The sequence below is a fragment of the Eschrichtius robustus genome, chromosome 7 (assembly GCF_028021215.1).
Source record: "Eschrichtius robustus isolate mEscRob2 chromosome 7, mEscRob2.pri, whole genome shotgun sequence".
In the NCBI taxonomy this organism is placed as follows: domain Eukaryota; kingdom Metazoa; phylum Chordata; class Mammalia; order Artiodactyla; family Eschrichtiidae; genus Eschrichtius; species Eschrichtius robustus.
Genome location: NC_090830.1, coordinates 107,319,720 through 107,345,176, shown reverse-complemented (window position 1 = coordinate 107,345,176; position 25,457 = coordinate 107,319,720). Strand labels below are relative to the sequence as shown.

The 25,457-nt window shown below is 40.7% G+C and overlaps 1 protein-coding gene across 3 annotated transcripts; it reads right to left on the bottom strand.

Annotated features, from left to right (window-relative positions):
• Positions 1-165: 165 nt before the first annotated feature.
• On the bottom strand, positions 166-18,684 carry CCNJ (cyclin J). Of its 3 annotated transcripts, none has more exons than XM_068548269.1 (6): positions 18,533-18,684; positions 17,773-17,882; positions 11,283-11,493; positions 3,616-3,915; positions 3,369-3,528; positions 166-2,748 (listed from the first exon to the last, which is right to left on the bottom strand). In XM_068548269.1, the coding sequence occupies exons 2-6, from the start codon at positions 17,839-17,841 to the stop codon at positions 2,337-2,339; spliced, it is 1,152 nt and encodes a 383-aa protein (XP_068404370.1). In that variant the 5' UTR covers positions 17,842-17,882; positions 18,533-18,684; the 3' UTR covers positions 166-2,336. The 3 variants fall into 3 exon arrangements, with proteins under 3 accessions (XP_068404370.1, XP_068404371.1, XP_068404372.1); XM_068548270.1 differs by having other exon boundaries at positions 3,369-3,495; XM_068548271.1 differs by having other exon boundaries at positions 3,369-3,492.
• Between the last annotated feature and the right edge of the window lie 6,773 nt (positions 18,685-25,457).

The following is a 25,457-nucleotide window of genomic DNA, read 5'->3' as shown; positions in this document are numbered from 1 at the left end:
CCCACACCCCCCAAAGCTAGCAGTTGTGAGTTGTATTTATATTGAAACCTAATGTTTTAAAAATAGTTCTGGTTCTCCAACCACCCCATCCCACCCCACCCTGGGTATGCAGCAACAGTAACCAATTACTTATTTTACTCTACACCCCCCCCCCCAAATTAATCCAGTGTTCTTTAGCTTTTTAAAATGTAAACTGGGAAAGTGTTATTATAGCATTTTTAAAAAGGCATATTCTATAACAAGAATGACATTTAAACCAGTCAGTAAAAGCATTTGACAAGACATTAAATTACCATAGGCACCAGTTGTTGTTTCAAGTTGGGATCTCTATCCCAGTATCTTACATTCATAGTATTATTGAGGTAGTTAAAATACTGAAAATTGGTCCAGGTTGCTAGGTTCTGAATGTGAATGATATATTCTCTTTTGAACCCACCTTCCCCCAAATAATTCAAGTTCTCTTGAGGTAAGAACTACCAAAATCCAATTAGCAGCCTTCTGTAAAGAGAAAGTGGTGATACTTTCAGAAAACAATTTTCATGCTTGAAAACTGCCATGAGTGAGTGTTCTTACCTGAGTGGTTTTTCATTTTATCTACCAGACTTATAAATCCACATCATGCCCTATGTACTTATGTATTCTAAAAGTTACCTTTCTTTAAAGGAAAGGATATTCTGTAAGAATTCACGCTGACAGAAGCCACCCACCCACATTCATTTACTGGAGCCATCTGGATAGATCCGCTGCTGTGTTGAGTCCCTTCCCTTCCTAACAAAAGCCATTGGCTTGATTACTGAGACTCCTGCTGCATACCCACAACATCTTTATAATAAGTTTGTCTTCAATGCATATTGTGGCAGTTACATACCTGCCATGCAGTTTCCCTTCTATTCAAGTGCTACCTTTAAAAAAACACAAACAAAAAGATACAACTTACTAATTTTTAAATCAGAAAGCTTCCCTCCACCAAGTATCTCTTCTCCCACAGTTAAGAGCACAATGTATACAGTTTCAGTTATTACAATGGTTTTTTCTTTTTACTTTTTCAGTTTATTCCCTCCAAACTCTTTACCCCCAAATTGCCCTTGCTGTAATGACTTATTGCTGTTTTCACTCATCACCAGTATAGTGAAATGTCCCAGGGCAGTCCTGGGGCCAATCTAATGAAAGTCACCTTTGCCTGCTTACTCTTGACTAGCTGGAGTCAAAGGTTGCTTATAAAACCTGTCTTCCATGTAACAAAGTGCTGCTCTAGCACAACCTGAGAACTACCCTGGCCATGTTCCACTTCAAAATAAACCTATGGGACTTTATTCTAGTACTGACATTTTACAGTTTTGCCTTCCCTTGAAAAAACTTTAGAATAATATCAAATCTGAGTATAAATCATTGATTGCACTGAGAAATGCAAAACTTATATATGTATTATGAATGATAGGAACCACCACTTCATTCATTCTAGGATACAATTATGTTCTCGTTTGAAAACACATTCTAGCAGGAGTATACTAACCTATGTTATTAAGGTAGTTCATACTATAACATTCCCAAAGCATGTTGCATTACAGTTAAGTTTCCAAGTAGTTCAAATTCCCTGAGTTAAATGTGTTTAATTCTAAAGATTTGAGGCTGATCTTTAGGGGAAAAAACAACAAAAATTTATGACCATGACTTTAAGAGAGCTACTCCACCCTTAATTTTAGTACATAAATCCAGGTACCTGTACTATCTGTGATAGGAAGTTATATAGAATATCTAAAAAAAATTTTTTTAACTGCACAGACTGGTATAGCATAGCAATTCATGAGTTTAAACTTAGTCAGAGATTCATTTGTAGATCAAAAATATAACTCAAAACTGCAGAATAAGAAAAAGGACCTCTTCAAAAATTAATACTGTAACTTTCCTTCATAAAAAGACTGTTTGGCAAGTCCACAGATAAACATTAGTTTCTGACATATAAGCCAACATAAGGCCCAGAGGCCACCACAGGTCAAATCACAAAACGGCGAATTGAAGTCTGTCCAAGTTTTCTGTTGTGTTGAATGTTTTTGAAATATTTGGACCATCAGTTGGGGCTTTAAAATTTGTGTCATATAAGGATGTGTTTTAACAGGATTTGACATACACACTGTTAAAGTGTTTGCAGTGTTAGCTTAGTCCTCCCAGATATTCATGGTGCGTTGGAAGGGATATTCAGTCTTCCTGGTGCTGGTGCTGGAAGAGTTCTGATGCCATTTGGATCCCTTTCCTTTTGAAGAGAAGTTTACAAAAAGTTTGCCCCAGAGCTTTGAGTCACAAACAGTCTGGGTTACCAGTCTTACCTTCGCATAAAATCACCTTTCAAAGCATGGAGTAATGCAAGGGTAATGTTCATTTATCTGATAACTACGGTTATAAGAAACATTCAGACAGGGCTTAACTTCTACTGGTATTGCCAGTGACATCCCAACACCAGTCTGCACGTGCCCAAGGCCCTGAACACTAGTTTGGAAGCCAGCAGGACATGTCGGTAGTGTGTAAGATGAGGTGTGTGTGGTAGATACAATCTGCTGACAGCTTGGTTGTTCCGATACAGGATGGCGATACTGCAGCGAGGTCTGATGTGTCTGATGGAGATACTGAGGCTGCTGAAAGTGAACTGCCCGAGAGGGCTGGGAGGCTGTCTGGAACACACTTAGTTGTGCTGGCTGAGGTCCTGCCTGTCCTCTCTGTTTGTTTGCTTCTTTCACATCATTATCATGAGCACTGCAACATGGAGAGAAAGGAAACTGTTAATAATGTTAACTTGAGAAAAATTTGCAAGAAAGCCATGCACCACCCCCAACTCCTTCACAGCTGACTCACTAGACTGCCCCACTGCCCAGGTAGCAGTCACTGCAACCATAACTTCAACAACAGAAAAATCTCACTCTTAGCCTTCTAAAAGCTCCTTTCCTTGGTAGAGCCCTTGGGAACTCGCTGCTGGTAGCTTTAAGGACTATTTTCAGCTTGGAGCTATGTCCACAATAAGTACTTAAATATGACTGCCACTTTGGTGACATCCTGATGGTCCCACAATTCAAAGATGTGGGAATGAGGCAAGATTTGCCTGGATGATCTCAGAGTTATGGGCTCACACAAGAGCACCTCCTTTCCTTACTATGTACCCAGAATCATACTAGCAATGAAAACCTCTACCTGCGTAACAGCCAAAAGGAATTCCCCTTCCACCAAGTACTGCTCATACAGCGGCTTGCTCATGGCAGCAGGCAGCTGTCAGAGCCAGTATCCTAAAAGCTCTGGGCCTTTGAGAACTTGTTCCCAGGGCCCCTTATACATGAAGAATGTTAATAAGAAATTACAAACACAAGAACAAAGAGGCTTACATCAATAGCCGTTCAATGCACTGCACTAAGAAATCCCAGGAGTAAGCAGTAAGACGATGCAGTCTTGTAGGCCACGTTGGAGAAAGACGAAGTATAATCCTTGAAGAAGCCACACATGCTGCAGCTACTAAAGAAGGTGCATAATTTAGAAAGGCATAATCTGTGGAGACATCAAAAATGAACCTAAGCAACAGAATGCACAAGTCACAAGCTCACAAGTCACTTACTGGCATCCACAATGACTCACCTTGCAAAGATACTTCCAGGAAGTAATCTGCATACTTGGCCATGTAGAGTTTAGTTTTTTCCAAGCAAATCATTGGCCAGCCGTCATGAAGATCGGTTTCATGCACGGCTTCGGAGAGATAATACTCAATGAAATGGGCAGCTGTTGGAAGGCAGAGGTTCCACTGAAAGGTTTCTAATAATAGTAGTTCCATATGTAGCAAATTTTGTTTTGTTAATACTAGATTCATATTAGTCATACAACCCAGGCTGTTGAGCTGCTCCAGCTTAGGCACACTATCTTCTTTTTCTTCAAATTTACCTTATAAGCAAAGGAAAATAAGAGCGAGAGAGAGAAAATGTTAGGCGAGTGATCAATGTAAGTCTAGTCACTTAAATGGGATCTGCTGTCCTAGTGCAAAGATTTAGATCCAGACATTTTTTTCCCCTACTTTGGGCAGATACAATTGTGCCAGAACTCTGTGGTTCTCATATCTACATGTTTTCTCTCCCAGTGCCTCTGTTCCCCACCCTTCACCCTCCCCTAAAAAAAAACCAAAAAAACAAAAAAAACGGAACGTGTAAACATTTTGATCTATGTCCTACCGTGTAATGAAAACAGTCCTATGTGCCAATGAAAAAATAACTCCCTCATCTCACCAGCTGAATCTTTTCAGGAACTTTCTTTTGGGGGTCAGGCGGTAGTTGGTAAAAGGAAATTATTTTAGAACAGAAGAAAGTTTAAAGAATTTAATGTCATAGTTATCTAAAATCAAAAATAGCTAAGCTTCAAGTGTTTCATCTCAGCATATTTTCAGCATAATCTCAATTCCAGAGAGATACAAATAGATTAGAGGAAAAAAACTGGGTGAATATCTAACACAAGCATTCTCATTGTACAAAAAACCCTATTCCTCCTCTTCTAAATTCAAAACAAAAACCTAGCCAAGTCTGTTATTAAGAAAAGGGAGGGGGCTTCCCTGGTGGCACAGTGGTTGGGAATCTGCCTGCCAATGCAGGGGACACGGGTTCGAGCCCTGGTCTGGGAAGATCCCACATGCCGCGGAGCGACTGAGCCCATGAGCCACAATTGCTGAGCCTGCGCGTCTGGAGCCCGTGCTCCGCAACAAGAGAGGCCGCGATAGTGAGAGGCCCGCGCACCGCGATGAAGAGTGGCCCCCGCTTGCCGCAACTAGAGAAAGCCCTCGCATAGAAACGAAGACCCAACACAGCCAAAAATAAAATAAAAATAAAATGAAAAAATGAAAAAAAAAAAAAAAAAAGAAAAGAAAAGGGAGGATATTTTATACCACTTTTATATCCCCTTACTCAAAGCAGGATAGGAGTAAAGATGCTCTGATGGCTGAACGTCATTATTTGAAGGCATTAACTTCTTTTCAGGAAATACTCATCCATATGCACAGCTGAGGAATAAAATGCCCTCTCCAGCCCCTGAATAATTTTTCTATGGATTATGTACCATCTCACACTTTAATTTCCAAGCAAGCATTTACTATATATAAATCATTCACTTTAGATGTTTCGAAAAATTATGGCTGGAGAAAGCTCAAGCTATCAAGTACTATTATGATTTTCCAAATGCAGCAACAGAACCAAAAGAGTTATCGTCAAGTCTCTTTGGGTCTTTGTTCCATGATTATCCATAGAAGAAGGGAAATTAAAACTGAAGCTTTCTACCTCCTAGCATTATGTTCTATTTTACATTAAGGTATAAAATAGTCATATTATATTGCAATTATTATAGATTTCTCACAATAGCTTTTGCACTTGTTCATAATTATAGTTAGAATATGTTATATATTACTATATAAATTTTTTGTTTTACTATTTTGATAACTATTTAAATATATTTGATTTCTTCAGAAATCTTACAATTTTATTTTATCCATTTAAAAGCATTTTTTAGGGAAGACCACAAAGACTACCAAACCAGAAGAAACCAAATGAGTTTCCCTGTGAAGTTTCTCTTCCAGAGGGAATGGGTTTACACCACACATTGAAGTTCCGACAACAAATGGTAGTGGCCAGAATCACTCAGCCCAGATGTTCCACGTAATGGAGTCAGTGAGGTTTGTTCAAGTCAGCCTGCCTTCGGGGCTGGGGAAAAAGCGCTGTTAACTACCCTGGTCTTTGCTTAGGGAGGGTGAACGAGAGTAGAAGGTTTTGTCTCCTATGCCAAGAGACTCTAAGCTCATAACTTTAAGAAGAGTCTAGTCCCAAAGAAGTTTAAAATTTCGCTCCCACTCCAGAAATTTTGAACTTTGTTAGATTTAAACTACTCTTAACATTGCTGCAGGTAAGAGATGATCCAAAAAACTTACATAATTCGGACTTTTCAAGAATCTAGATAGTCCTTCCCAATTCAAATCACATAAAGATAAATTTCACAAGTTTTGCCAGAGGCATTTATTAGTACAGCTGAAAGCACTAAAGTAGTCTTAATGACAGTCATCCAGCATGATCACTGCATAAATATAGGAGATGAACCCACTGTTCTCAGTATAACCGAATGGAATTCTTCAGGAGAATGACCTAGGAATTTAGTTCAAGCCCTCTGGATGAATCATTAAGACTTTCAAAGTACTCTATTTGTGTAGAAGCAGCAATACTGGCAGTATACTTCAAAGGAGTATTGTAAAAAATTAATGAGTTTTTTTATATCATGCTTGACGTTCCTTTGAAGAAATATACCACAATCCACTGTTTAATTCAAGGATCAAGAATGTTTCATATTATCTCCTTGAAACTTTCAATAGAAAACAGTTGTGGGCTTCCCTGGTGGCGCAGTGGTTGAGAATCTGCCTGCCAATGCGGGCGACAAGGGTTCGAGCCCTGGTCTGGGAAGATCCCACATGCCGCGGAGCAACTGGGCCCGTGAGCCACAACTACTGAGCCTGCGCGTCTGGAGCCTGTGCTCCGCAACAAGAGAGGCCGTGACAGTGAGAGGCCTGCGCACCGCGATGAAGAGTGGCCCCCGCTCGCGGCAACTAGAGAAAGCCCTCGCACAGAAACGAAGACCCAACACAGCCAAAAATAAAATAAATAAATAAATTAAAAAAAAAAAAAAAAAAAGAAAACAGTTGTATATGACCAATTTCACAGCTCAAGAAACCAAGGTAGCAAGGTTGGCCAATTCATTTAAAGTCAATTAAGTTGAGTCAAACCCAAAATAGAAGACTTATGTTTGAATTCCCAAATCTGTGCTTCTAGACCAAAGTACTACACCAGGTTAAATGGGGACAACAACTACCAGAATAGACAAACTTTTATATTATTAAGCATCCATGGGGTTTTTATATTTATAAAGTACTTGGCTATTACAAGCATGAAAGCCTTTGCATCTTGATTTGCAAAGATAAAAAATAACCTGCATGCTGCATAAATAACCATACTTGGGATTTTAATTAAGGTTTAAGTTTTTTTGGAAGCTTTTCATTATATATAGTAATACACTCAGATACATGGATATTAAAGGATTTCAAAATGTGTGACAGCGTCAATGAGCACCTGCATTCATATCCAGTTTTTATTGTGCTGAATGCTATGTGTGTGACTATTTTAAACCTACTTATCCGTTAATACCAGATACAGATCACAAAGATCAGTTTCTTCAATTGAAAGGAAATACCGGAAGCCATGTGATTATATTGATAAAGGCCCCCAAACAGGAAATAGAGGCACAGGAAATTCTCATCTGCTTCCCAGAAAACAAAGAATTAGGGGCCACAGAAACAAAACATCAGGTTGTCTTTATAGGAAATGTTCAGATCAGCCATGGAAACCAGCACATTTTCAAAGCCAGGAGTGAATGGCAGCTATGTGGTAGTAGGGCATGGATCAGATGTCACTGTAATCTCTGCCAACTCACATTCTAGTCTTTTATTACCAAGTAGGAAAAAAGTCATCCTTAATATTTACCAAGAACTCTCACAAATGTGTAAGACTATCAATCTAATTAAAAAATGGGTTAGGAACCAGAAGAGATAATTCATAGGAAAAAAAAAAAAAAGGTTCTAATCTCACTAAAAATTGATATAAACAAAATCATCTGTGAAATACAGTTTTTCACCCATCAAATAGTAAAAAGCTTTGTCAACCCAGTATTGGTGAGCAAGGAGAAACAAGTTCTTGTCACAAATTTTTACTATTAAAAGCTTATAATCTCACTTTGGCTTCATCTTGACTCCAAAATCTTAGTTACACAATACCTTGAGCAAATTATCAAAAGCCTCATGTTTAAGACTGTTTCCATGCTCTCTACAAGTTCAATGCTGATCACAGAAGGCAAGGGAAGCCAGGGTATACATGTCAAAGAGTTAGAGTTTGAGAATTTCCCAGGATAAATCAGAGTCTTTTCTGGAATGAGCCAAAACCTTTGGGGCTAGGGAGCCAGTGAAGATTATAGAACACTTATGGAGGAATTAATCATTACAATGCTAACTTATATGTGTCAATTTCATACATGCTTTTAAATATATTACCCCACTTGATCCTCACAACAACTTTGTAAGGTGTCTATTTTCATTTTATAGAGAAGTAACTTGAGACTCAAGTTCCAGTTGTTGAAATTCATATTGCTGATGAGATTCAAACCTATATCCATATAGATTTCCTATAATCCCCGCTGTAAAACACTACACGCCTCTCCCCAGTCTGTAGGCCCTTTCTTCCTACCTCTAATAGTATGTACACCCAGGCAGCAGGATATGCGTTAGTACCTGAACTTATAAGCTGTGCTCCATTTTTAGCCAAACTACCAAAAGCCTTCCGACCCATTTAATAACTGAAATACAGCTGTCACCCAGTCCTGTCAGCTGTAAGTTGTTTTTCACTTTTACACAACAGGCTGCCCATCCCAAAGCAGGGAGCAGCTGGGGGAGGGGGACATCCATTCTGTGAGGAGAGAAGCATTATTTGAATAAAGTTTATGATAACTAATTGGAGAGCTGACATCGGAATCCAAATGTAAGAAGACAGAGTGTAAGAATGTAAGAAACACTAGAATGAACTCCACAAATTTAAAACAGACATCAGATACTGAAAACAGGCTACCAGTTTATAAGCATCCTAAGCACTTCTGTTGTAGTAAAGTTAGACTGGAGGGAGGAGAGATTGCAGTGGGCTACTAAGGGCCAGTCTCTAATTTGATTCCTGACCCTAGTGAAGAGCTGATAGCTTGAACTCCTTTGACCAGTGCCTACTTGGGAGGAGCTGAGACCCTGGGGGACACCTATCTCACACTTTCCCACTCTCCAGTGGAAGAGGAACATGTAAAAGCAATTCTCTCAGGGAAAAAGGGGTGGGGTCAGTAGAACAAAGGGAAGAGGTATCTGACTTTTAGTAACAGGTGGTAAACAGTTCACATTTGAACCCAGCAAATACAAATCCTAAAGCCTAGTTCCTGGAAAATGAGCCAAAAGAACTATATACTACTACACAGATTAAATCAAATAGCCTTCAATAAAATAAATTGATCACGACGTTAAACTAACAGGAATAGATAATTTAAAAACAAGAACAACTGAAAACTCCATTCCAACCAATCTAAGATGGTGCACAAATAAAGTATCCTTTCCCCAAATTGTGGAAATTGCAGAAACCTGACACCAATGCCAAGCACTGCATGGTAGCCAGAGTTGTCATTCAACTAGAGACCTCGGTGAACTTTGGTAGTGACATGTAGTTTATGAATATCTAGTTTATAATCCCCAAGTCACTTAGTACGTTACTAGTAATTTTAGTCACAAATGTAAGTCAGTCTACGAACTGACTATGCATCACTCATAATTTCACAGTCCACAGGCATAGACCAGGTAGGGCTTGGTAGTGGTAAAAGGACAGTGATAACCACAGCAGGCAAAACATTTTTCATTAATGATCCCAAGTTTTTAAAATAACCGAACTTGCATGTTTGACTTCCAGTGTCTCTCTACTATAAACTGATCCTATAATAAACTAACATTCTCAGGATAACAAGAAGCCATTCCATGTGGATACTCACACATTTGACATGTCAAGTATGGGTTTTTCCAATCCTATGCAAACTATTAAACCACAAAGGGCTTCATAGCTAGTGATGAAACATATACAGAATTGTACACATGACTGCTTACGAGGATGAAACCTTAATTAAAGGTTAAATTAAAGGTTACTTATTAATGTACAAGCATTACCTCTGGCTTTCTGGATGGTGGGGAGAGGAGCAGGTGATGTGTCTGGATCTCAGAGGATAACAGATTAAGAGAGAAATATAGATATTCAGGAAATATACTATTCTGGTAAGAATTTGACTCAAGTTACATGGGGACAGGGTTGGAAGACAAGTCTAGAAAGGTGGCTAGGTCCAGATGAAAGGTTCTAAATGTTACAATAAGGAGTTTCCACCTCAACCCACAGGCAGTGGAAAGTCATCAGTGGGCTATGTTTATTTATATTCAGCCTGGTCCACAAAGGAGTTGAAATAACTTACAAAAAGACCTGCTCAAGGAGATAAAATAAGAGGTTGAGGTCATCAGATGAAAGGAAAAATAAGGGCAGGAAAAGAAAATCTGAGAAGAGATTGGTTTCATAAATGATACCACACAGGCCTGAATTTGGTTTAGGTTTATTTGCAGTCAAAGTGCAAAGGTGTTTTAGAAAGAATTCTGGTGGCAGGGTAGAGGAGGAATGTTCCTTAGACAGCAACCACATTGGATCCTAAACCCTCAAGTGGAGGTTAGGTGAAGGCAGTCAGTATTTCTACATGCTACTTTAAGTGGGACTTAAATTTCTATTGTAATGACATGAATAATATAAAAACTACAAAATGGATTCAACTTCAATATCAAATACCATCTTTTCCCATTACTAAAAGAAGAAAACTTTCAGTTTCAATGCCTTTACTCACCCTCTTTCTCTCAAGGTACTAACAAACAATGAAATGTGTTACAGGAAGATGTTAAGAGAAAGGCACCAAAAGACTCATTATCAGATTCTACCTTACAGCTTACTATGTAGTTTTGCCTACTGCAAAAGCAGATGTTTTCACATTTATAGCAGTTGCACATGAATCTTCAGTTCATTAAGCCAACTCATTACATACTCAGTAGAAAGTATTCTAACAGCACGAGTATGGTACCTTTTAGAGTTTCTCAACCTAAGCTCCACTGACATTTTGGGCTAGATAATTCTTTGTTGTGCGGGGCTGTCCTGTGCATTGCAGATGTTTACCTTCCTCCCAGGTTGTGACGACAACCAAAACTGTCTCCACACATTGCCAAATACCTGCCATGAGGCACAACTGCTCTTGGCTGAGAATCACTGCTTTAAGACAATGGTTCTCAATTGGAAAAGTACATCAGAATCACCTTTGGAACTTTTAAAAAGTTAAAAAATATCCAGGCCCCATGATGTAGATTCTGAGTCAGTAGATCTGGAGTGGCTTAGATATCTGTATCAGAATCTTCAGGATGTAGGGCCCAGGCACACATGTTTTAAAAAGACTCCAGAGCCACTTTTTAATATGTCTGGTTAAGAATTACTATGCCAAAAAGCACTTTCAACATAAACTTTCCGATACTAGTAAACTGGAATGAAAGGAATTTGGTGATATTTCACTGAGTTCTATGTAAATTTATTTTATTATAAACAATGGAATTTTCCAGTCATGTATATCAGATTCGTACTTACTTGCTAGAAGCAGACAGGAAAGTGCAACTAAATGCAGCTGCTGGATAGAGATGTCATACCGATCCATAAACAGGTCCAGCAAATAGACAGCAAGATGTCGGGCAGAAGGGCAGAGGGTGAAACGATTGCTCACAATGGCAATCAAGTCAGCAAAATACCTTCTAAGACTTAGTTGAGGGGACTGGCCTTTGTAGGAAGGTAACTTCAGCTCCTAAATCAAGAGGAACAACATTTAGTCTAACATAGCATATAGAAGAATTATTCCCACAGTGCAAAGGTGACACTTTTTCCCCAATATATTACTGATACAAGTGCCTAAAACACACTTTTCTTGAGTAAAACACAAAAATGAAAAAGTTGAGTGGCAGGATAATGAATGGCATTTAAAATTTAAAACCAAACTTTTCTCCTTATTCTTAACCACATCTGACATAACCAGTTATAGGTGTTTCTTGCATTATGGAATAAATGTATTCTAGCAAGACTTTTAATAAGGGAATCCTGTTTTCCCTACCAGGTGTTTTCAGGAAAACAGCATTACCAAAATACCAACCAAACCATATATACACACCCCCTACAAGAAGCTCAAAGCTTTTGGTTAGAAGGTAACAGATATGTTCCTCGTATGATGCATACTGTATTATACATGCAGGGATGTGGAAGGTAGAGACTAGTATACATCCACTAGTATCTTCTAATCAGGCTTCTCATTTTTTAAAAATTAGAAAATTTCTATACTATTAAAGTATTTCTAGAACACAGAGAAAGATGGAAGGGTTCTAAATTCATTTTATGAGCTCAGCATAATGCCACACTAAACCCAAAAGGTATCACAATGGAAGGAAGTAACACAGATATGACCCTAAAAGCACAGGGAAAAAAAAAAAGCAAAAATTAAGACAAATTAGACTTCATCAAAATAAAAACTTTTGTGCATCAAAGGACACTATCAACAGAGTGAAAAGGCAACACACAGAATGGGAGAAAATATTTGCAAATCATGTATCTGGTAAGGTGTTAATATCCAGATTAAATAAAGAACTCTTTTATATATACAACTCAACAAAAAAAAAACTCAATTAAAAAATGGGCAAAGGACTTGACTAAACATTTCTCCAAAGAAGATGTACAGATGGCCAATAAGCACATAAAAAGATGCTCAAAATCACTAATCATTAGGGAAATGCAAATAAAAACCATTAAGAGATACCATTTCATACCAATTAGGATTGCTATTGTCAAAAAAACCCAAAAAACAAAATCTAGAAAACAGAAACTAACAAGTGTCAACAAGGATATAAAATAATGGGAACCCTTGTGTATTGGCAGGAATATAAAACTGTGCAGCCACTGTGAACAACAGTATTGCAATTCGTCAAAAAAAATTAAATGTAGAATTACCATATGATCCAGCAATTCCACTTTTAGGTATATACCCAAAAGAAGTTAAAGTAGGGACTCAAACAGATATTTGTACATCCATGTTCATAGCAGCATTGTCCACAACAGCCAAAAAGTGGAAATAAACAACCCAAGTGTTCATCAACAAATGAATGGATAAACAAAATGCAATATATACATACAATGGAATATTATTCAGCCTTAAAAAGGAATGAAATTCTGATATATGCTACAACATGGATGATTAAGTCATCTAGAGATGATTTAAAGTATATGGGAGGATGTGTGTAGGATATACACAAATATTACTCCATTTTATATAAGGGACTTGAGCATCCTCAGATTTCGGTATCCGCAGGGATCCGGGAACAAATTCCCCATGGATAATGAGGGAAAACTATATAGTTTTTCACTTACCAGATTATATTTTATTAATCTTTTGCTTATGCTATCAAGAGTGGATATAGGAACTCCCATATATTATTGGTGACACTGACAATTGATATAACCTCCTGAAGGAGAGCTAGGTAATATGAATTTTTGAAAATGCAGACTGCAGATACCCCTTAACCTAGCAACACCAGGCCTAGGAATTTATCCTACATATAAGGAGGTCCTTTGCAGCACTCTTTTTAATAGCAAAATGGTGGAATAAAGAGGTTAATGTCAAAAACCTGCATGGATCTCCAGAGAATTATTTTCAGTGGATAAACCCAATCCCCAAAGATCACATAGTGCATAATTCCACTTATATAACATTCTTGAAATGACAAAATTATAAAAATAAAGAACAGATCAGTGGTTGCCAGAGGTTAAGGGAGGATGAGGATGGGAGGAAAGAGGGTGTGCCTATAAAAGGGTAACATGGGAGATCCTTGTGGTGATAAATGTACAGAAAATGTTCTGTACCTTGACTGTATCAATATCAATACTATCCTGGCTGTGATAATTGTACCATAGTTTTGCAAGATTGTTACCATGGGGGTAGGGGGGGAGATGGGGAGGGAGGACTGGGTAAAGGGTATAGGGGGTCTCAAAATAAGCGTAATTTTTTTAAAAAGCTTGATGTCTATCAATAAGGAACTAATTAAATAAACTTAAGGGACATCGATTCAATGTGGACATTAAAATAAAGGGCAGTAGACCTATATGTGTTGATATAGAAAATTCTGACAAACTGAGTGAGGGTGGGGTGGGAGGAAGGTACAGAACAGTGAATATATATTATCACCTCTTGTATCAACAACAAAAAAATTGTATTTGCAGATATACTAATTTATTGGGTATCTTTTCAGGAAAAAAACCCAATAATGCTGGTAACCTTAGGGAATCAGGGAATAGTGAGGGTTGGGGAAAGCTCATTTTAAACCTGATACGGGGTCTTCCCTGGTGGTCCAGTGGTTAAGACTCTGTGCTCCCAATGCAGGGGGCCCGGGTTCGATCCCTGGTAGGGGAACTAAGATCCCACATACTGCAACTAAGCCTGCGCGCTGCAACTAGAGAAGCCCACGCGCCGCAATGAAGACCCAGTGCAGCCAAAGTAAATAAATAAATAAATAAAACACCAGATACTATCCCCAAATTTTTAAACCCATATGCATGTATCACTTAAAAATATATTAGTAGGAGTTACTTGGGAGATAGGCTAATGGGCTATTTTATGTTTTTAATTTTTGTATAAGTGAAAAAAGAATCAACAAATGCTATTGAAGAAAAAGAAAACACATTGGCTTAGGCTTGCTCAACTCTCTGAAGAGAAAAAATACTAATTTCTCTAAATAAAGGGAACATGCGAATTTCTCATGTAGTCGCTAGGATTTTTCTCTTTTTTACCATTTCTGTAGATTTTTACAATGGTGTAAATGAGTTACCATTTCAAATTCCAACTTTCTTAGCTGTCATCATGTGACATTTATTGAGCATCTCCCATGTAGCAGATACTGTGCTAACCTCAGGGATAAAAGCTGGAATACAGTTTCAAGCCTCTCTCTAGCAGGTGAACCAAAATACAGAGATTATTAGAATATAATATAGTAACCACAGGGTATTATAGAACACTGAGGAGGGAGATCTAACCCAGCTCACGGGGTGGGATGTTAGGAAAAAACAAAACCAGGGCAGGCTTTCTGTAAAAGAGGCCTGAACAAGGTCTCAAAGATGCACTGGGAAACTTAGCTGGAAGACACTTGTGGACTTTATTTTTAACTATGTTAACTTTGCCAAATGAAGACAAAACAAAGGCAAGAATCCAAGGGCCATCACTAGGGGACTTTTAACAATGTGTCCAATATATTCTCTTTATATTATTTTAAATGGTAAAGTACAAGGGCTTATCATATGGCTGTCAGATTTAGTTCTTTGTCCATGTAATGCAGTTATACGCATGAGAAAATGACCTACGCTTCTCTCAGCTTATGAGTTTTTTCTAATGTCTATTCCTGATCCCCCAGAATTGAACACTCTTGTTCCTGTCTGCTTCTCAGGATCCCACAGGACCAAAGCACAGAGAGACCTAAACATGTCATCTCCAACTCCAATCTCAGGTCCCCATTAGCTCACCACCCTAAATGCCATCCCCTTCCCAGAATGGGTTAACTGTCCAGTCAGGCTGGAAATAAAGGCATAGAAGGAATACTCACAACTCTGTGGGATATTTTCTTGATGCTTCTCACAAAGTTAGCATTGTTCCCATCTGTCATAAAGGCTCCTGAAAATACTTCCCCAAGCAGCCTAAGACACTAGTATACATAGCAAAACAATGAGAAGAAAGAGAAGACACAGGGTATAAGAGGACAGCTGCTTTGTTGGGGGTCGGGGGTGGGGGGGGAAGAAGTGATTGTATTTTACAAAAACAGTACAGCTGGCATTTGGGGTTAAAGAGGATTTTCATTTGTTGTAATTTTTACTCTTCCCTAGTAGATGCAAGGCTGGTCACACCAATTATTCCTCCACAAACCTTGGGTCTAAACATAAATACCTTCCATCGTGCCTGAATGGCAACTGCCCAAAGGAAGACCCAAATTCAGATGCTCTAAATTTTATGAGATTAGACTCCATAAAGGTAGGGATCATGTCTGTCTCATTCACTATTACCATTCCAACCCCTGGCATAGCACCTTGCACACTGTAGGCATGCAAATATGTTGAATAAGCATATGACTACCCAACTAAATCACCTAATTAATAGCCTGGAATTAACATGTATTCTCTGTGAGAAAAGTTCATTTTAACTTTCCTTGACTTCAGTGTACTACAAACAGTGGTCTCTCCAGTTCCACAGGTTCAAGTTTTACTGATTAACAAATTATAAAGTGTGGCCATTGTGTCAAATAACAAGAATGTGGCTTACACAATGCTTAAAGATAAAATAAAGACAACCCACAGTAGCATGCCGCAGGTGGCCCAAGACAACTTTCAGTAGCATTCTTTCAGGCCCTGTGCTATCTCATCCTCTGATAGTTTGTAAGTAAGTTTAGTACAGATTGTGTCTTATTCCTTGGATCCTCCCCAGAGCTCAATACACAAAAACATTCAACAAATCTGCTGGAAAAAAAATCCATTTCCAACCTCAACTAACAAAATTAATTCAGGTAATCACTCAGGATTAAAATTACACATAAAATGTAAGAATCAAAAACCATGGAAATCACCAAGAAAAATCTTTTAAGTTTCATGTCATTACAAAACATATGTATCATTAACATCAAATATTATTTTCACCACATACCAGAGGAATAAAGAGCTGACACTTAGAAAATAAGAGCATTTAAAACTGAAAGACAACATCTGAAAAAAACAAACAAACAAACAAACAGGTATTTGGACAATTTTCAAAGTGGAAAACCCGCAACTCTCTTCTTAACATTCCAGAGAACCATGCCATAGTTGAGACTTTTCTGTAGTACAAACAGCCTCTTAGTGGGCTGAGGTGTATTTAGTGTGTCTATGAGACTGAATGTCAGAATTAATAAGCAGCATTTAGAACTCAGACTTTACAAAAGGGTACAACTGTAACAATTTAAGTCAGAATTAGGTTTTCTAATCTACTTAAGCTGGTTAAAAAAAAATCAAGATACAAGTTCATTATCATCCCAGGATCTCTCAACTCCAACAGTGAGCAGCCTTTTTATTAAAGAGTCAGCTGTTTTGCTTCTTTCCAATTTTCTATACATAATGAGTGGCTCTCTCTATCCATAGTGAAATTAAGTTAAGTTAGAGTTAATTTTGGATCTGGTCTCTCTTCTGGTTATCAAAGACACAGAGTTGACACATTTCGCTAAGATATGACATACAGAATAAAATTGTTACTTAGGAGCAACAATAAACAAAATTTGCATTGTGCCAGAAAGGTGTACTTTTTCCCCAACATCTTTTAAAATATAGTAGGTCTACTCCCGGCCTTTGATATTAGCTGAAGGAGCAGCTAACTCCTACCTTAGGGCTTTTTGAACACCCCCCAAGTCTTGGGGTTTCGGGGGTAGAGAATAACAAATAGTTATCACTTCCTTAGTGCTTACTATATGCCAAGCACTGTTCTGAGCACATCTACAGTATTACCTCATTTTAATCTTCACAGTCGTCCCATAAAGCACGTTCTATTATTATTATTCATTTGACAGATGAGGAAATTGAGAAGCAGAAAATTAAGTAACTTGTTCAAAGTCTCACAGCAAGTTAGTGGAAAGGCTGGGGAATTTACTGTTGTACAAATGTGACATAACAGACAGCTGCATGCAACAGCAACTATAGAAGGAAGGCTGCTCTGCCCAATAAAAAGCCAGCACACTTATCTTTTTAAATACAGTATCAAATCCATGTTCCACGTGGAAACAAGGACATCAGAATGTCCCTTCACACCTTCCCTCTCCCAACTACCACGCCCCACCCCCTCCTCATTCAAGTTTCAGGTTCTTCTGCTACAACCCAGGGAAGAAGCCAAGAAGTTAATTAACCTTGAGCAAATAGGCAAACTCGCCTTTTCTGGTCTGGAAACTAGTGGTTAAAGACCCGGACCGGGCTTTCCAGGGAGCCGAGATTCATACTAACTGGCATAAGACACCGAATGGAAAGGTCTGGGCATCGCGGTTACCTTGTATCGAAGAGCTTGATGGATATCGGCAGCCAGCTGTCCCCGCCACCACTGACCCTCCAGCTCCATGGGACCGGGCGGCGCGCCTGGCCAGACGCGGCAACTTCAGTCTGTAAGACACACCCCAGACGCGGTCACTGCCAGCTCCCTCCACGCGCCCCTCCGCGCCCCCTCCCCGAGGGGTGTGACCTCAGGCCACCCTGGGCGACTGTTCATCTTCACCTGACTCGTCCTAAAATCAGCACCGATCCAAACCAATTCCCTGACGCCGCACGTAAGACCCGAGCCACCGGTCAGGAGGAGCCGGCTTGTGTGGAGAACGGCCGGACCGGGCGCCGGGCAAACTGGGACCAACTTGGGCCCTAGTTCCCAAGGCGCGGACCCGGGCGCGTGCTCGGGAAAGCCGGACGGGAGGCCCGGCTTCGGGCTCCCGCGCCCCGGCTTTAATTCTCCAGCCGGCCCTGAGGAGACTTGACACCAGTCACAGCCCCCCTGAGGTGAAAACCTCCCGCCGAGAAACCCGGAGACGAACGCCCGCGCGTCTCCGGGTGCCCGCTGCAGACAGTCGGGGGCGCGCTCCTCCCCGGGAGCCTCCTCGCGGCCCGGCCGGCCCCAGCGCGCACGCAGGCCGCCGCCTCCTCATCCGGAGGAGCGCACGGGATCGCGCGGCCCCAGAAAGGCGAACAAAAGGCCGGGCCGGGCGGGTCCGGTGCCCCGCCGCCAGCCCAGGCCTGACGGTTCCCACGGCGGCCTCCCTTACCCGGAACCGCGGCCCTCACAGGCCCAGCCCCGCCAGCGTGCGGGGGACGCCGGCCCCGCTCATGCTGCGGACAGTCGGCCGCGAAGCACCGGCCTCAGCTCGGGCCCAGCGCCGGGGCGCTCGCGCCGCCCATTGTTAAAGGACCGGCAGGCGGCTCCGCGTACAAAGCCAGCGCGGGGGCACATGCGGCCCCGCCGCTGCCAATCTCGTCTCGCGATACAGCCGGGTCATCCGGAGCTGTCCAATGGGCGGCCGGGCCGGGCCCAGGTGCAACGCCCGGCAGCGGCTTGGCGGCCCCCGCCGGACGCGGCAGCATCGCCGGTCGGCTTTGCGCGGCCCTGAGCTTCGCTTTGCCCGAGAGCCCTTACACCACCTACCGCAAAGCCGGCCTGAGGTGCGGGCAGAGGTCTGAAGGGAGCGCCGGAGAAATTAAAATGCTGATCATCCTTCCGTTGGCCAATCCGGTCATGCCTCTCACCTGCTGAGAACCTTCGATGGCTCCCCGATGCGGAGGAGCAAAGTTCCGATGCCTCAAGTTGGCGTTTTAAACCCTTCTCGGCGTGGATTGAGTCGGCCTCATCTCGCGTTACGACAGCCCCGTACATTCGAGGGATGGGATTATCAGTCCCTCCATTTGTGCTTTACCCGTTTCCGAAGCCCCTAAAGTTGCTTTCTTTGTGAAATTCTGTCTCTTAAGTTCCACCTCAAAACCTATTCCTTCTAGAAACCTAATTAATCTCTTCCTCTTACTTATTTCCTTTGCTTTAGAGATTCCCAAAGCTTTGAATGAAGGCGGTGAAGATTACCTTTAGTAACCTAGCTTGTCAAATCTGTAGCGGATGTAATTAACCATCTGCGGTCGTAAATCAGGAAAAAAAAAAAAAAACAAAAACCCTGTGGAAACACTCCAATTAAGGTGATGCAAGACCTGAAGTGTGAAATCTAATCAATTGTACTTTAACTTGTTTAGTGGAATATCACAACAGAAGTAGATGGTCAGCCCAGGACAGTGATCCTCACTTCTGAGAATGTACATCAACCTCTTTAAATATTAAAAAATAAATCATGAAACCCTAACCCTTTTACTTGGAATCCTTTGTCCCAAAAGATGCATGATAAAGATCTACAATTAAGTGATGAATGTATGTTGCATGAATCTGAGTTTTAGTTATGACCTCTTCATATACTTGAAGAACAGCTACAAATATGTATGTGAGCCACGTGACACAATGCTTATGCTCAGGAGAGTAGGGCTTCAGGAACCAATGGCAAGACAAGGAAAACTCAGAAGCAGAAGTTGGCAGAGCCTAGTCTAGCCCAGCATCATTCGGGGAGAGGCTGTCTTGGCCTATCTTAGTTTCCTAGAGAGGAGATGGCCACATCAGGCTAAAAGCTCCATGCCATTTATAATGGCGTTTAAATAGTACCTACCTCCTCAGGTTCCAATTCATGTGCCCTAAGCAACTTTATGACAATAATTTGGCTTCCCAGTAACTTAAGTGTCCAGAGCCTATTTAAGAACACTTTCAGAAGAATGGGTCACAGACTATAATAATCAGTTTAATAAGTAGTCTGTCTCTCATGGCTTCTACTTTCAAGCTGTTTTTCACTGGGAGATATGTGTTCAGAAATCATTCTCACAATTTCTGGATTTCTGGATATGATGAAAGGACTGGAATGTGTATGTGTATTCATTTTAGCGTGTGTGTGCGTGTGTCTGTGTGTGAGCGAGTATAGATAGATAGATAGATAGATAATTTTCCCAATGTGTCCCTAAAATGCAAAATTCAGGTTTATTACATTTCTTCATTAATTCCTTTAGGGCAAGCTGGATACAATTTAGGTATTTACTTAATTCCTAAATAAAATAGAGTCTGCTCCCTATATAGAATATAGAGTTTATATTCTAATGAGAATAAGTGAACAGCAACAACAAAGTCACATAGTGACAAGTGCTATGAAGAAAAATAAACATAAAAAGAGAAACGAAAGTAACAGTGGGTGGACATTGTTTTATGATAAGTAGGGTATGCCAAGTCCCGAGGGAGGTTAGGGAGCATGCAGATATCTGGAGGCTGAGTGTTCCAGGCAGAGAGAACAGTAAATGCAAAGGCCCTAAGGAAAAGGCATGTTTGGAATGAACATGAAGGACAGGGTATGCCTGGAGTGTAGAGGAGATAGGAAGTCTTAAAAGCAGTGATCAGTAAAGGTATGAGAGGGTAGAAGTTAAAAAGGCAGAACTTCTACTTAATGAGCAGAGTAAGGAAACTGCAAGGAGCCCATGTGCCTGCAGCATAAGGCACAAGATGGGCTTGGCAAGAGATGAGAGGGTACCAGGGTCTGCAGGGTTTTTGTAACTTACTGAACTTTAGACAATGAAAAGCTACTGATTTTAAATTGTTTATTTAAACAGTTCACTCATTATTCAAATGAATGCATGCAAAAGGTAAACCATTCAAACAGTAGAAGACTGTATCTGGTGACTAGCCTTTCTCCCTCCCTCCCTTGATCCCAGTTCTTCCTAGAGGCAACATTATTACTATTTGCTTTTCTTTCCTTCCAGGGATATCCAGATATTTATAACCATGCATGTACATTATCTCCTTGCCCCATTTTGTCACAAATGGTAACACATTACACCGTGTTGTGTCCCTAGCTTTTGTCATACGATATATTCTGGTGAACATTCCATAACGGAACATCCAGAATTCCTTTCAATGTCTACATCATATTCGACTGGATGCAAATGACTTGAAGTCAGAAGCCCTGGGCTCTGGTTCTTGGTTCTTGATTTGTTGCTTCTTAGTGGAGTGGCCTTAAGGCAGGTCACTGCCCTCCTCATCTATAAAGTGAACTGAGTGATGACTGAGATTGCTTCTGACTTTAACATTTTAGGTTCTTTGCTCTTGCAAAGACATGAGAGGACATTTTGCAAAGTCCTCTACAGTGAAAGAGGCCTAACACTCCCCATAAAGCTCTGATCATTATCCAGTGGTAAAGGTTTTAAATTTAAAGCATATCAGCATGGCCCGAGATTAAGATGGTGGAATAGAAGGACAATGAGCTCCCCCCCTCCACGTACACATCGAAAATACATCTACACGTGGAGCAATTCTCATTGAAAACAAACTGAAGACTGGCAGAAAGACTCTTATACATCCAAGGCTGTAAAGAAAGATCCACACAGAGTCAGGTACGAAGAGAAGAGAATTGGGACCTGTGCCCCTAGAAGGGGACACAGAAGAGGAGGGAGATTACAAGGGCTCAGAGATCCTCCCTGGGGAGTGAACAGTTTGAACCACATATTGGGCACCCCAGCCCTGAGGTCCGACACCAGGAAGAGTTCCCTTAGCTGGTTTGAAAACCAGTGGGACTAACAGGAGGGCTATACGAAACCTAGACTCTGCTCAAGAAAAGTGCACCCATGCTTGTTTACTACTGGAAAAGGTGGAGGAAACAGACTGAAACTGCCCAGGACTCTGGTCAGTTTCCCATGACCACCCCAGCATGGGCCCCAGCCGAAACCAAGCACCCGCTCTGGCACCTCTACCCCCAGTGCAGCTCCCCACTAGGGTGAAGGCTGCTGTGCCCAGGAGAGTGGCCAGCTTGGACCCAGCACTGCATCTGAATGGGGCAAGGGTGGGCATTATTGGTGCCCACAGAAGTGGCGGATGGGGAGCTGTCCTGAGCTATGACTGGTGTGCTGGAACCACCCCAGCACAAGCCCCAACCTGCACCGGGTGCCCACTCTAGCCCTCCTTGCTCTAGTGCTGCTCCCCTCTAAGGTAAAGATGTTCCTGAGAGCAGGGAGAGTGCACACCTAGAGGGAACAGAACCAGCTCCTACCCAACCCTCAGGGCTTCTGCTCCAGTACCTTGGGACCTGCCATTGCCCCCACAGGGCTGTGACAGCCACTGAGGATAGGAGAAGCCCTGGCTCACACCTGGCTCAGGCTCTAGCCCCTCCCTCTCCAGCCCCATCTCCCACCAAGTGATAGCTGCCAGCACACTCTTGGGGGAAGACATGACCTGTGCTTACTTCAGATCCAGCTCTCCCACCGAATCCCACGTGTAGACTGCAGAGGAATGCTCCCATGCAAGGACAACACTTTAAGACTGGAATAGGTAACTGTTTTACCTAATTTTTTTAAAATTAAATTTATCTAACTATTTATTTATTTATGGCTGCGTTGGGTCTTCGTTGCTGCACGCAGGCTTTCTCTAGTTGTGACGAGCGGGGGCTACTGTTCATTGCGGTACGCGAGCTTTTCATTGCAGTGGCTTCTCTTGTTGTGGAGCACGGGCTCTAGGCATGCGGCCTTCAGTAGTTGTGGCGCACGGGCTTTGTTGCTCCGTGGCATGTGGGATCTTCCTGAACCAGGGCTCGAACCTGTGTCCCCGGCATTGGCAGGTGGATTCTTAACCACTGCGCCACCAGGGAAGTCCCTCACGTAATTTCATAGAGACAGAGGAAGGTAGGCAAAATGAGAAGCCAGAGGAATTTGTTCCAAACAAAATAACAGGAAAAAATTTAAAACCTGAAAAGAACAATTAATGAAAAAGAGATAATTTACCAGATAAAGAGTTCAAAGTATTAGTAATAAGAATGCTAACTGAACTAGGGAAAAGAATAAAGAAACATACTGAGAATTTTGGCAAGGAACTAGAAATATAAAAAGAACCAATCAGAACTGAGGAATACAATAAGTGAAATAAAAAAACACACTAGGAATTAAGAGCAGACTAGGTGATACAGAAGAACACATAAGTGATCTGGAAAATAGAATAATGGAAATCACCAAATCAGAACAACAAAAAGAAAAACAAATTTTAAAAAAATGAGAGCAGTTTAATGGACCTCTAAGACAGCATCAAGTGTATCAACATTTGCATCATAGGGTTCCCAGAAGGAGAAGAGAGAGAGTAAAGGGCCAAAAAGTATTTGATAAAATAATGGCTGAAAAAAATCCCAAACCTAAAGAAGGAAATAGATACCTAGGTCCAGGAAGCAGAGAGAGTCCCAAACAAGATGAACCCAAATAAACCCACACCAAGACATATAATAATTAAAATGGCAAAAGATAAAGAGACAATTCTAAAGGCAGCAAGAGAAAAACAAAGAGTCATATAAAAGGGAACCTCATAAGGCTATATCAGCTGGTTTTTCCGAAGAAACATTGCAAGCCAGAAGGAAGTGGCATGATATATTTAAAGTGTTGAGAGGGAAAAACCTACAACTTAGGATACTCTACCCAGCAAGGTTATCGTTCAGAATTGAAGGAGAGAGAAAGAACTTCTCAGACAAGCAAAAACTAAAAGAGTTCATCAATCCTAAACCGACCCTAGAAGAAATATTAAAGGATCTTCTCTAAGTGGAAAAGAAAAGGCTACAACAAGAAGTAAGAAGTTATAGAAAAGGGAAAATCCCACTAGTAAAGGCAAATATACAGTAAAGGCTGTGGATCAACCACTTAAATAAGCTAGTACAAAGATTAAAAAACACAAATTGTAAAATCAACTATAACCACAATAAACAGTTTAGGGATAAACATGAAGATGTAAAATATGACATCAAAAACACAAAACAGGGGAGAGAGGAGTAAAAAATGTAGATCTTTTAGAATATGTTTGAACTTAAATGAATACCAGTTTAAAACAAGTAGATACAGTTATAGGTCAACATATATAAATCCCATGATAACTACAAATCAAAACCTACAATAGATACCCAAAAACTAGAGAGAAAGGAACACAAGCATACCACTAGAGAAACCACAAGGGAAGAAACTAAAAGAAAAGAATAGAGAAGAACTACAAAAACCACCAGAAACCAAGTAACAAAATGGTGACAAGTACATGTCTATCCATCTGTCTATCTATCTGTCTATCTATCTTCTTAATGATTTCAGTTTGCTAATATTTTGTTGAGGACCTTTGCATCTATCTTCATCAGAGATATTGGCCTGGAATTTTCTTTTTCTTTTTTTTAGTGTCTTTGTCTGATTTTGGTATCAGGGTAATGGTGGCCTCATAGAATGACTTTGGGAGTTTCCCTCCTCTTCAATTTTTTGGGGATAGTTTGAGAAGGTTAAGTATTAGTTCTTCTTTATATGTGTTTAAAGGGTTGGAACTCTCAGCCCTATTCCCTGACTTCCAGGGAGAGGAGACAGGTTGGATATTGAGTTAATTACCAATGGCCAGTGATTTAATTAATCATGCATTGGTTCCAGCCCCCATCCTGAAGCTATCTAGGGGCCCACCAAGAGGTACCTTGTTAGCATGAACTCAGGCATATGCTTGAAAGGGGCTTATGAATATCAAAAGATACTTCTCTCACCCCCATCACTCAGTAGATTCCAAGGGTTTTAGAAGCTCTTGTGTCAGAATTGAGACAAAGATCAAATATATATTTATTATATCATAATATCACACCTTCCTAATGTGGGTGGCCCTCATTCAATCAGCTGAAGGCCTGAATACAACAAAAAGGCGGACCTTTCTGTGAATGAGAAGGAACTCCTCCTGCCTGACTGCTTACGAGGTGGGACACAGATCTTTATCAGCCTTCAGACTCAAACAGAAACACTGACACTTTGAGGGTCTTGAGACCCCTGGCTTTTAGACTGGAACTTATGCCATTGGCTCCCCTGGGTCTCTAGCTTGCCGACTGCAGATCTTGGGATTTCTCAGCCTTCATTATTGCATGAGACAATTCTTTATATTAAAAAAAATATATATATATATATATATATATATGGCATAAAGGCAGAAATGTAAAGAAATATATAAGGTGGATGGAAGCAACCTAAATGTCCATTGGCAGACAAATGGATAAAGAAGACGTGGTACATATATACAATGGAATACTACTCAGCCATAAAAAAGAATGAAATTGGGTCATTTGTAGAGATGTGGATGGACCTAGA